Source organism: Triticum dicoccoides, chromosome 1A (genome assembly GCF_002162155.2).
Source record: "Triticum dicoccoides isolate Atlit2015 ecotype Zavitan chromosome 1A, WEW_v2.0, whole genome shotgun sequence".
In the NCBI taxonomy this organism is placed as follows: Eukaryota; Viridiplantae; Streptophyta; class Magnoliopsida; order Poales; family Poaceae; genus Triticum; species Triticum dicoccoides.
The window spans coordinates 389,395,382-389,407,382 of record NC_041380.1 but is presented as its reverse complement, the minus strand read 5'-3'; the positions used below and the strand labels follow the sequence as shown (position 1 = coordinate 389,407,382).

The window sequence follows — 12,001 nt, the reverse complement described above, 5'->3', positions numbered from 1 at the left end:
GAATTGGAGGGGGGCCGGCTCCCCCTTTCCTTCCTCCCTCCTTCCTCTTCCTTCCCTCTCCTACTCCAAGTTGGAAAGAGGGCAATCCTACTCCCGGTGGGAGTAGGACTTCCCATGGCGCGCCCTAGAGAGGGTCGGCCCTCCCCTCCTCCACTCCTTTATATACGGGGGCAGGGGGCTCCTCTAGACACACAAGTTTATCATTGATCCCTTAGCCGTGTGCGGTGCCCCCCTCCACCATAATCCACCTCGATTATATCGTAGCGGTGCTTAGACGAAGCCCTGCGTCGGTAGCATCATCATCACCGTCACCACGTCGTCGTGCTGACGAAACTCTCCCGTGAAGCTTTGCTGGATCGGAGCTCGTGGGGCGTCATCGAGTTGAACGTGTGCCGAACTCGGAGGTGTCATGCATTCGGTACTTGGATCGGTCGGATTGTGAAGACGTACGACTACATCAACCGCGTTGTGCTAACGCTTCCGCTTATGGTCTACGAGGATACGTGGACGATACTCTTCCCTCTCATTTCTATGCATCACCATGATCTTGCATGTGCGTAGGAAATTTTTTCAAAGTACTACGTTCCCCAACAACATGTACTACTCTGAATCATCTGGACCACAAGTACCAACACGTGTATTTTAGGCCTATAGGTACAACTCCGAGTTAACCGGGCCTACACTTCAAGTCACATGGATCCAAAAATGTACAAGTATGATTCTTTTGAATCCAGAAGTACCACTCTAAGTCATCGGGACCCACAAAATACCAGTACGAGTCTTCCGGTCCCAGAAGTACTAGCATGAGTCTTCCGGACCCAAAAGTAATAATAGAGTTGTTTGGATCTACATGTACCACTCCGAGCATTTTGGCCATATGTACTTCTCCGAGCCATCTGGGCCCACAAGTACCAGTATGAGTTGTTTTCTCCGACATGTACCGCTCCAAATAATCTGGACCCAAAAGTTACGATGCGTGTGGCTTGGACGTATAGGTACAACTTCGATTTAATGAGGCCCACTAGTTCGCCCCACGGGTATCACTTCCAAGTCATATGGACCAAAAAAAAGTACAAGTATGAGTCGTTTGGACCCAGAAGTGCCACTCCGAGTCATCAGGACCCCAAATACCAATATGAGTTTTCTGGACCCACAAGTACTTCTAGTAGTTATTCGTATCCATAAGTACTAACACGAGTCTTTTTTTTGTATGAATTACTAGCATGAGTCTTACAAACCTATAGGTACCACTCCGAGTTATCCGGACCAATAGGTACCTCTCTGAGACGTTCAAATGAGATATATACACAAAATTATGTTTTTTCAAACTTGTAAATGGCTTTAACAAAAAAAGTTGGGAGTGTTCAGAAAGATAATTTGACGTACCTGCAATTAGCATTTTCTTTAGTACAACCTTTTATTTCTCCAAGGTTCGTCCCCTTGTGGCTTCACAGAGGGAAAAAAAGGAACTGGTTTGAGAGTTTCACTTGTACGCTGCACGTTCTAGGCTCATGCAACATTAGTTTTATTTTCTCTCCCAAATGAACGAGACCCACCAATATGGCCTGCACCACGCCGCATAAAAATCGGATCTACGAAACAGATCACCCGATTTTCGTTTTTTGAGAAAGTATATCCCCTAATTTGGTACGGAAAGTCCAAAACGTCCATATCTCCATCGTCCCACACCGAAAAAATCGGTTCTACACTAAACAGATCGAGCGTGTTGGGCGATGGACTGCGTGTGCGTTCAAAAGTCAAAAATCACCCCTCGATGCCCTTTGGGAAATGACTTTGTTGCCCCTTCATGCGGACGTACTCCTTGATGTGGTTTTGGAGTACCAGAATACCGTAAAAAAAACTCATAAAGAAAGAGATTTTAGGTGTCAAAAGAAGAAGAACAAACATCCAAGGAGTGTGCGCTCAACTCTTCTGATCACGGATTCGCGCATCGGCGGAAGTTAAATACTACTCCTTCCGTTTCGAATTACTTGTCGCGGGTATGAATATATCTAGATGTATTGTAGTTTTAAATACATTCATTTCTGCGATGAGTAATTTAGAACAGAGAGGGAGTAGTTGCAGAATTATTCATGCTCGTGTACGATGAAATATTGAACTTAGAAAAATCGGGATCACCGACTAGTCGTCCAGTTAGCAAGCATGTCCGCGAACATCAGCCTTGCTTATCTGCAGCTGCAGGGTCTAGCTCCTGAAGCATGGCCATCAGCTTCGGGTCCCGGAAATCCCCGATCAGCAGGCTCGCCCCCGCGTCCCTCAGCACCTTCTCCGGGTTCCCGGTGGTCAGGCCCACCACGGCCACGCCGGCGGCGACGCCGGCCCGGATCCCGGACGCGGAATCCTGACAAACCAAATGAACAGAAACATCACGATCGGCAATCCAACATCGACGTGGTGCATTCATCGACGTCGTGGCATGTGGGCTGTGGCGCATGAACAGATGAACAGCGGATCTTGATTACCTCGAAGATGAACGTGTGATCGGGCGACGCGCCGATGAGGTCGAGGGCCTTGAGGTACGGGTCCGGGGACGGCTTGGCCCGCTCGCACTCGCTCCCGATGACGAGCACCGGGAAGAAGCTGGTGAGGCCGAGGAGCGACAGCACGAGCTCCGCGTTCGCCCTCGGCGCGTTCGTCACCGCCGCCCGCTTCAGGTTGCGGCCTTCGATCCATGTGCACAGTTCCTGCAATCCCGCCAGTCCCTTGAGCTCTCCTGCTGCCAACCTGCACGGTTTCTAAGCTTGAGATTTCCAGGAAGAATCAGAGTAACAGAGCAAGAACAACACATGGGAATTGAGAATTTCGGGGCATTGTACTGAAATCTGCCTGCTCTGTGCCTGTACCCAATCAGTGCCATATCTGAAACTGAATCATTCAGAGTGATCGATACTTAACAGCATCCTCTAAAACATTCCGATATTATTTATGCTATGGTATGTAATAAATCATGCTACGGTATGAAGAATGAAGGTAGGGTAATGTTGGTTACTTTCTGAACAGGGCTTCCTTGCGATCCATGAACTCCATGCCCTTGGCGTGGTCGAGCTCCGGGAACAGAGCGCCGGCGAGGGCGTCGTTGTGCCACCCGCTGATGTTGGCGCTGTAGAACTCCTCGGTGATGGGGACTCCATTGTTGAAACCAACCTGCAGGGAGATTCAGTTCAGAGAGCTCGGGGTCACAGCACAGGGTAGCTGCAGACGCTTCGCCGGTGAGAGAGGAAAAGCGAGCGACGTAAAAGCAAAAGCGCGCACCTCCTGCAGCAGCTCGCGGAAGGCGAGGAAGTGGAAGGGATCCGAGTCGCAGAGGGTGCCGTCGATGTCGAACAGGATGGCCTCCAGCGGCGCCAGCTCCCGCAGATCCCTGCTCCATGCGGATTCAGGGTTTCAGACGGTCAAGAACCAGCAGGACAACAAGCAAAAACAGAGAAACGGAAGGGGGGCAGTGTAGCTGACCTGTCGCCGGCGGCCGACATGTCCGGCGCTCCGGTGCCCCGCCGGTAGGCGCGCGCGGTGTGGTTCCTGTATCTGCTGAAACGGGCGCTGGCGATGCGAGGTGAGCGTGGTAGCGATGCAGTAGAGTGGTGGACTGTAGGAGGGGAGGAGACGGGGCAGACGTGTGGCTGCGAACCGCGCGCGAAGGCGTACATGGGAAGCTCGTGCTTTGATGCTGCCTCGCTGTTGCAACGGACGGACGATGGTCGTCGGCAGTTTCCTCTGCTCCAGTCAGTCTGACCAGCAGCGTGTGATGCTTTCTTTTTTAGGGAATATTGGATTCCCGTTCACGAGAGGCCGAGAACAAAGATGCGCAGTGAGACCAGTAGCGTGGTCCTACTACGGAGTTGTACATGCTCGTCGCACCATAGGACACGAATTTTTGGAATACGGTTCCACACCCACCGTTCGAACGGTAACTTCGAAAAAGATTAGCAAGTAATTTTTAAAAAAAAAACGATGGGGCACGGTGCACTGGTCGAACTTTGGGCCGAACGCGTCCACGCGCGCTTCGCCCCAGACACCCACCAGACACGGGGCCACCAACGCTATCCTCTCTGCTTTCTTCAACCTCGCGTGGATCTCGCCCCACAATGCACGCATCTCTCGCCTCCCCTGTTGCAGCACGTGAGCAGCTCGCCGTCAGCCATGGATGTAGCTTGGAAGATGAAGTCCCGCCTGTCGTGAAATTGTCACGTCAGATGTCCTAGTCTAAGGACTTAGTCATGAGGCCAACGCATCTATGTGATAGCTTGAGAGGGGTTGAGCGGAATCAAGAGACGCAACACAAGACAGGGATTTAGACAGCTTCGGGCCCCAGGAAACATTATCCGGTAACAACCCTACATGCTGTTTGAGGCTAGGTCTCATTATCATCACGAGGGAGTTGCCGTAAACCGGCTCTCCTCTTTGTGTCTAGCCCTAAGATTGTTGATTGTTGTCTCGTCCCCCTTTGGGGAGCCCTGCCCCTCCTTATATATGTTGAAGGGGCGGTTTACATGTGGGGTCCTATTAGGATTAGGACTAGTCTATCTCTAATACAAACCGGATACAAGTCCTGGTCTTAACTCCTTGTAAGGTAAATATTCCTCATGTCTTTCCTCTTAAACCGGCCCACCATAGTATGAACCGGCTTTTTGGGCCATGGGCCTCGTCATCCATCTGACCCGCCCGCCGGGTTACTAATGAACCGCCAAGACCGGGCGGGTAGCCGGTGAACCGCCAGCTCCGGGCGGGTTACCAGTGAGTCATCCAGTCCGGCCGGTTTATGCCACGGGGTGTATCCCCGACATTAGCCCCCAGTTTAATTTGGATTTATCCATGTTAAACTGATCCTGTAAAACAAATACAAGAACAAATTTGATAAATTATGCTTCGGGTTAAGAATTCTTGTAAACCGACATCTGAGCATCCTTAATTCCTTGCCATTTCCTTCTTCTAGAAAATCCAGATCAATAAGCAAATTTCATAATCAATTTGCCGACATTGGTTTGTCGCCGAGAAATATTGTGAAGAATAACTCCTTTGACTCAGCTCCCAAAGCGCTGATTTAAGAAATATGGGTCTGAAAATACTTATCTGATTTTCACCCGGTTTGAAGATGTAAAACTTGCCGGTTTAATATTACCAAAAATGGTCGGTTTATAAATATTGATGGCACCAGGTCATAATTGTTATCAACACCGAGTCATGTAATTGATCTTCCTGATTTGCTCAACACTGATAAAAAGAAGATGTTCCTCCTTTATATGCATAATACCTGTAGCCCCCAAGTCTTAAGAGGAGAACATAGTGATAACTTAAGACTTGCTCCAATAAGTGTTTCAACCTTGAAGAAATCTGGTTTGTTCATCTCAATCATATAAACTGAATACTCCATATATGTAGCTCCCAAGTGCCGGGTTGTCATGCTTGAAGCTACCTGGGACTTGTAATTGCTTAAAAACTTCAATCAGTGTAGCCCCCAAGGGTCGGGTCATTATGCAATAATTAGCAGAGACTTTATAAATATAATCATGTAGACTTGAGCAGTGATGCGTAGCCCCCAAGGGCCGGCTTAGTAAAATAATACTGAACCGGGACTTGATATATACTTCAATGAAAATAACACCTTATAATGTAGCTTCCATCGTAGGGCTTGAACCCACGTCCACAAGGTTAAGAGTTTTGTGCTTTACCAACTGAGCAATGAATCCTTCAATATTATGGACGAAAATTGGTGTACCTTTAATTGTTGACAGGAGCAATTGGTAGCCCCCAAGGGCCGGCTCATTATAATATGATGAGTCGGGTCTTCAATGAGACTAGTAAAAATGACTTTGCATTAGCCCCCAAGTGTCATGGTGCATGCTTGCAGCGACATGAGACTTGCATGTAATCTTAATTTGAATAATGTAGCCCCCAAGTGCCGGGTCGTGAGCCTGCAGCGACTCGGGACTATTCCTTCCATTGTAGAATAAATCATATCCTTTGATAAAATAATAACTGTTGCGCTAAAGCGACTTTTGAAAACTCAATAATACCGGTTATTAATAACCATAAAAATCCAGCCATGTTGGCTATTCAAGATAATATAATCTGGTATGAAAACCTTATTCATTCAATATCATAATGAAAATCCAGCCAAGTTTAGCTATTTGAATAATATAACCCAATGATTTATAAGCGCATAATTCCGATGGCGCAATCCAAATATATATATGCTGGCGACTTATAGTCCAAAAACCAGGCCGGTTTAACAAACCTGTTTCTGCATACAACAAGTTTAAAGTGTCCTGGCGGTTTACCGCCGGACGGGTCATAATACCCAACATATAACCTGGGTTTATAACCAAGGCTGCATTTAGAATAATCAAATATGAAATATATCATACCTGTGACATTGAATCACATCGTTGGTTTTACCAACTTTTTATAGTAAGGGTGATAACTCAAATCTTGAGTACTGATAACTCCTTCCGTATTGTGCCGGTTTATGATAAAACCGTGCCGGGTTGTGATAAACACCGATTTACTCCATAAGCGGATGTTAAATCGGGCAAATAGTCTCCGGATTGTTGTGAACTGTGTTCCATCAATTGAAATTTTTTTGTCGGGTTAAGAAACATAATGAAAAGCAAAAACCCCCCCTTCAAAGAAAAGTGTGAAGCAAAAGAAAAGTTTTATTTAAGCTGATCAAATGGCGTTACCATGGCTAAACACGACCAAGTTCCCGTTAGGTGTAACTATGGTTCTAGTCAGCCAGGTCCCCAGATGAAATCGTGGCATTTATGCCGACCAAATGGTGTGGTCATGGTTCGGGTTCGACCAAGCCCTCCAAGTGATTCTGTGGCCTTAGGCCGATCAAGAGGCGTGACTGGTTTAGACATGACCTAGTCCCCAAGTGATCTGGTGGCTTTCGTCTATCAAGAGGCATGGTATTGGTTCGGACACGACCAATCCTCCAAGTGATATAACACGATGCTTTTAGCAAAGCGAACTCAAGGGGTAAACCGGAGGCCGCTTTAGAGCAACTCTGTGTAACCTCACATGATGTAAAAGAACAGAGACCCCGCTTTATGAAGCAGAAGCCTCCATGTCATCGATAATATGTAAGGCCAGTAAGGCGGGATACCCATGTTTGAACCGTGCATCATGGCAGCAGGTCCTCTTTGGCAACTTTTAACTTTTTTGCAAGAGATAAATTCTTCTTGAACCGGGATCTTGAACCGGATATTGAGAGTTTCAAAGCTTTGTGGAAGACATCTTTCCCTTGAACCGGATTTTAAACCGGAATCTTCATTTTCAGCCGGAAAAAAAATTGACGGCCTTTAAACTCGAACTTGCGAGAAGTTAATTCCTTTTTGAACCGGACATTGTTAAACCGGATTTGAGCGTTTCAGAGCTTTGTGGGAGAACAGATTTCCCTTGAACCGGACTGTAAACCGGATATCTGAGAGCTTCAGTCAGACTGACTTCCCTTGAACCGTATTTTAAACCGGAATCCTTTCTGATGACCCGGATCTTCTTCATTGAGCCGGGGTTTTATAACTGTCATATACTTTCTAAACCGGAAATTTTATGACGGCCTTTAAACTTTTATCAATATAACAGTAGCCTCCGGGACCGGGTTATCCTTCCCTCCATCGTCCTGGGGTTCTTAAATTTGCTGAAACGGGCAATATTCGCTGAGTCATGTCATCGTAGCCCCCGAGTCTCAAAGGTGACTCGAGGAGTTGGCTTGAGACTCTCCATATTTGACCGTGATATAAACCGGCATAACTTGTATATCATTGGCGTTGATAGCACGATGTGAATCCATACAAGGTTGAGGTGACTGCGGCGGGTTGTAAATGATCCCATATGAGCCATGTCAGCAACTCGGCCAATGGTTCCTTCCAACTGGCGATTTGCAGTTAATCAAAACTGTAGTGGCGGCGACTTGTGCGCCCAATCACCAGCTCATGCAGACAGGTGCGGCCCGGTATGTTGATGTAGACCAGGCCGCGAGAGACGGACGACAAAGACGGCCGCAGTTTCAGAGACAGCACAGCCAGATGAGTCGGCCGCGACATAGTAAGTCGGCGCGGACGGGAGAGTCAGCCGCGGGAGTTGTAAACCAGCACGGACGGAGAGCCGCCTGCGGGTATTGTGAACCGGCACGGACGGGGAGTCGCCTGCGGGCATTGTAAGCCGGCGTAGATGGAGAACCGGCCGCGTGTTGATGTAAACCGGACCACAGGCGGTTTGCGCGCGTCCGTTGAGTAGTGTGGAATGGTTAAAAGCCAGTATATAATGACGCCAGTGCGCGCTCCATATGCATGGTGTCACACCAATGTTGTGGCGAATAATTGTCCTGCATATAAAAATATGCAAAACCAACGTAATTGTTCTTTTTTACAAAAACAATATATGTCAAAAATAGATTTAGATAGATGTCACCTGATATGTTAGGCCGGAAATAATCCGCCATGAAGTTGATGATCACTTGGTGAAGCTGAAATCACTCATGGGTGAGTCAGCCGCGGGAGCAGACAGATGAATCAGCCGCAGTGTTTGTAAGTCGGTGCGGACGGGCAAGTCGTCCTCCTTGTTGTAAGCCGGCGTGGTCGCGAGAGGCGGCCACGGCGCTGTAAGCCGACGCGGTTGTGAGAAACGGCCATGGTGTTGTAAGCCAGCGCGGTCGCGAGAGACGGCCACGGCGTTGTAAGCCGGCGCGGTCGCGAGAGACGGCCATGGCGTTGTAAGCCGGTGTGGGAGACCGTTGAGTAACGACGACCACTTGTGCTAGAAGATGTTGGTGTGCCTCCATCTCCGCGGTATGATATCACTTTTTGTCATAAATAATTGCCCTGCATATATAATATTGCAGGACAAAGTAATTTTGCTCGGATGAATTAATATATACTTAAAAATAAATAGGGTAAATAGCACCTGATATATTCTATCAGATGAACACGGATACTGGCATTAGATAATGTTGAACAGCATCAGACGATTGCCTAGATGCGGGTTGTCATTTGATTTTTGATGTGATGGCTTGTCCCTTGTGACTACGTGAGAACTTCCTTGGAGGTCTCGTTCCAGTAGATGAATTCTTTTCTTGGCTTTCACGTGAGAAGTCACAAATTGATGCCTTGGGACTTGTAGCATGTCTAATTAGCAAAAAAAACTACGGCGGAAACCTCGCTCGTGTAGAAAGAAAGAATCCGGGGCGGCTCATAGGCCCCACATCTGGCAGCTTTGGAGTAGAAAAAGTAACGGCTCAAGGCCACTCGGTTGGTTGCAGCGACCCGACGCGTTACGTGGGAGAGAAAAACAGCGCGCGTAGGCGCGAGGTGGACACTGCGGCTGCGGCCTGTGGCGCGGCCAGCGAGGGAAGTTTGGACAGGGGCGACTCAGCAGTAGCAAGGCCCGTGAACGAGTCGGATAGGGAATCAGACCTGCAGCAGCGGGCGGTTTGAGGCCGCAGAGATCGCAGCAGCAGCCGTGTTAGAGTTGCATCACATCGTATCGATCAATGTGATTGTGTAGAAAACGGACCGCCCCTATTCCCATGATTCCGATTCCACATGGATGGAAATCACAAATTGTGGGTCCTCCGATGGAAGGATTTTGGCGAAATCGTCATGCGATTTGCGCTCCGCCGGGTTATCCTTGAGACCTGTTCTGCCCGGTCCTTCCACCATGTTATCTGGCGAGATTATTTTTGATGAGCTCCTTTGCAACAATTCGTAATCGGACCCTAGTCAGATCAGACGACGAGATACTTTCATGGCGGCTCTTGATGAAAAGCGAACCAGTCGGTCTTGCCCACGTGCGCGAGCTGACACAATCCTAATTTCTCAAATTTTCCTTCATCTGATGAACTGCAAGCTTCTCAATCCCTGAAGAAATCCCTTCAAGAACTCAACACCACCGTGCGCAGGCCCCATGGTGGGCGTCAACTATCGTGTCACGTCAGATGTCCTAGTGTAAGGACTTAGTCATGAGGCCAACGCATCTATGTGATAGCTTGAGAGGGGTTGAGCGGAATCGAGAGACGCAACACAAGACAGAGATTTAGACAGCTTCGGGCCCCGGGAAACATCATCCGGTAACAACCCTACATGTTGTTTGAGGCTAGGTCTCATTATCATCACGAGGGAGTTGCCGTAAACCGGCTCTCCTCTTTGTGTCTAGCCCTAAGATTGTTGATTATTGTCTCGTCCCCCTTTGGGCAGCCCTGCCCCTCCTTATATATGTTGAAGGGGCGGTTTACATGTGGAGTCCTATTAGGATTAGGACTAGTCTATCTCTAATACAAACCGGATACAATCCTGGTCTTAACTCCTTGTAAGGTAAATATTCCTCATGCCTTTCCTCTTAAACCGGCCCACCATAGTATGAACCGGCTTTTTGGGCCATGGGCCTCGTCATCCATCTGACCCACCCGCCAGGTTACTAATGAACTGCCAAGACCGGGCGGGTAGCCGGTGAACCGCCAGCTCCGGGCGGGTTACCAGTGAGTCATCCAGTCCGGCCGGTTTATACTTCCGGCCGGTTTATGCCACGGGGTATATCCCCGACACCGCCGGCCAGTGGCGAGTCTACCAGGGGGGCTTCAACAGGCTGAAGCCTACCCTCCAGGAAAACGAAATTTTCTTTTACTACTAAACTAATCTTGTCCCAGCCCAATTGCCCAACTTCCAAACCTATGTATTAGCGAGTAGCAAACAAACAACGCTGCACACCCACAGAGAACAGAACAGGCGACTCACGAACACACAGCGGCGGCAGCCATGCGCTCATGCTCATACTCCAACCCAAGCGCCACCCGCGGGGGACCAGGGTGCCGCCAGGGGAGACGGTTGTGGTAGAGCTTAGCCGTAGCCACAACTGATTTAGGCGGGGGATGCAGTCTGCAGGAGCTCGCCGGCCTGTCGACATGTGTGGGGCGCATTTTGTGAACGGGGTAACTGAACGGATGCACTGTTAACTATACTGGTGCCAAAAATGTTCTTATATTGTGGGATGGAGGGAGTTATTTAGTGTCCAATGGAACTATTTAAAGATTCGCAAAAAGAATCAAGAAAACATACTAAGTATATGCATAGTTTTGCAACTAGTCCTGAACCTATCCCAGCTTGTGCATGTGTAATCCAAACTTTGGATAAAAATTTCATATTTGTCAAAAAATCTAAAAACTTCCAGTAGAAAATACATGTTTCCGATGCTAATCTGGGAAAATTGAAGCTTATTTAGACCACGGGATTATGAGGCAATGGTTTGTTTCATTAAAATGATGTTTCGTTCTCTCAGCGTTAACTTTGAGCCCACCCTTCATTTTGTTCCTAGATTCGCCACTACCGCCGGCCATGGTTGCAACCCTGCTCGTGCTCCCACCTCCCCTTCTTCCTGCTCCCTCACTTCCTTTCTCCTCCTCCTCTTTTCCTCTTTTTTTGCTGCAACCGGCGGCAGGTCAAACGTCGTGGAGGGGACCGAGGTGCCCCTGCTACGACCATGGTGACCGGGGGAAGCTGCAACCGTGGCATTAGGGAGAGTTGCGAACAATGTTTCCCCATGCTACAACCGTGGACGCAAAAAAGCTACATCCAATAGATAAAAAAGCTTCAACCAAACAACGGAACAGAGGAAAAGTTACAACCGTTTTGACAAATGCTTCAACCCGCAGATGAAAAAGGTTCAACTAGAGATTAAGAAATCTTTAGCCGGGGGGATTTTTTCGCAACCAAAATGTTGGACAAAAAAAAGCTTCAACCATAGGTGAAAAAAGCTTCAATCGGCATGGCGGAAGTTTTAATGTGTGAAAAAAGTTTCAACTGGCATAGAAAAGCTTCAACCGATGATAGAAAAAGCTTCAACCCGACTCGTCAATGGTAGCAAACGACGATGTTGAGATCTCGGTGGCGACACGACAATGCGGCAACGACGGCGGCTGCTAGGTGCTGCAACTACAGAGGGGCTTCGGCGTGCTTCAAGGCGGCGGTGTTTTATGCTACAAGGGGTA

At 48.3% G+C, this 12,001-nt stretch overlaps 1 protein-coding gene across 1 annotated transcript; it reads right to left on the bottom strand.

Moving 5' to 3' along the window:
- Positions 1–1,933: 1,933 nt before the first annotated feature.
- On the bottom strand, positions 1,934–3,719 carry LOC119275328 (haloacid dehalogenase-like hydrolase domain-containing protein Sgpp). Its single transcript, XM_037556154.1, has 5 exons — positions 3,475–3,719; positions 3,274–3,382; positions 3,011–3,165; positions 2,484–2,745; positions 1,934–2,362 (listed from the first exon to the last, which is right to left on the bottom strand). Exons 1-5 carry the CDS (start codon positions 3,666–3,668, stop codon positions 2,177–2,179), a joined length of 906 nt encoding a protein of 301 aa, XP_037412051.1. The 5' UTR covers positions 3,669–3,719; the 3' UTR covers positions 1,934–2,176.
- Positions 3,720–12,001: the final 8,282 nt, after the last annotated feature.

Coding starts and splice junctions, on each gene's coding strand:
- LOC119275328 (XM_037556154.1), bottom strand. CDS start 3,668: ATGTACGCCTTCGCGCGCGGTTCGCAGCCACACGTCTGCCCCGTCTCC. Junction 3,383..3,474: donor ATGTCGGCCGCCGGCGACAG/GTCAGCTACACT, acceptor CGCATGGAGCAG/GGATCTGCGGGAGCTGGCGC. Junction 2,363..2,483: donor ATCACACGTTCATCTTCGAG/GTAATCAAGATC, acceptor TTGGTTTGTCAG/GATTCCGCGTCCGGGATCCG.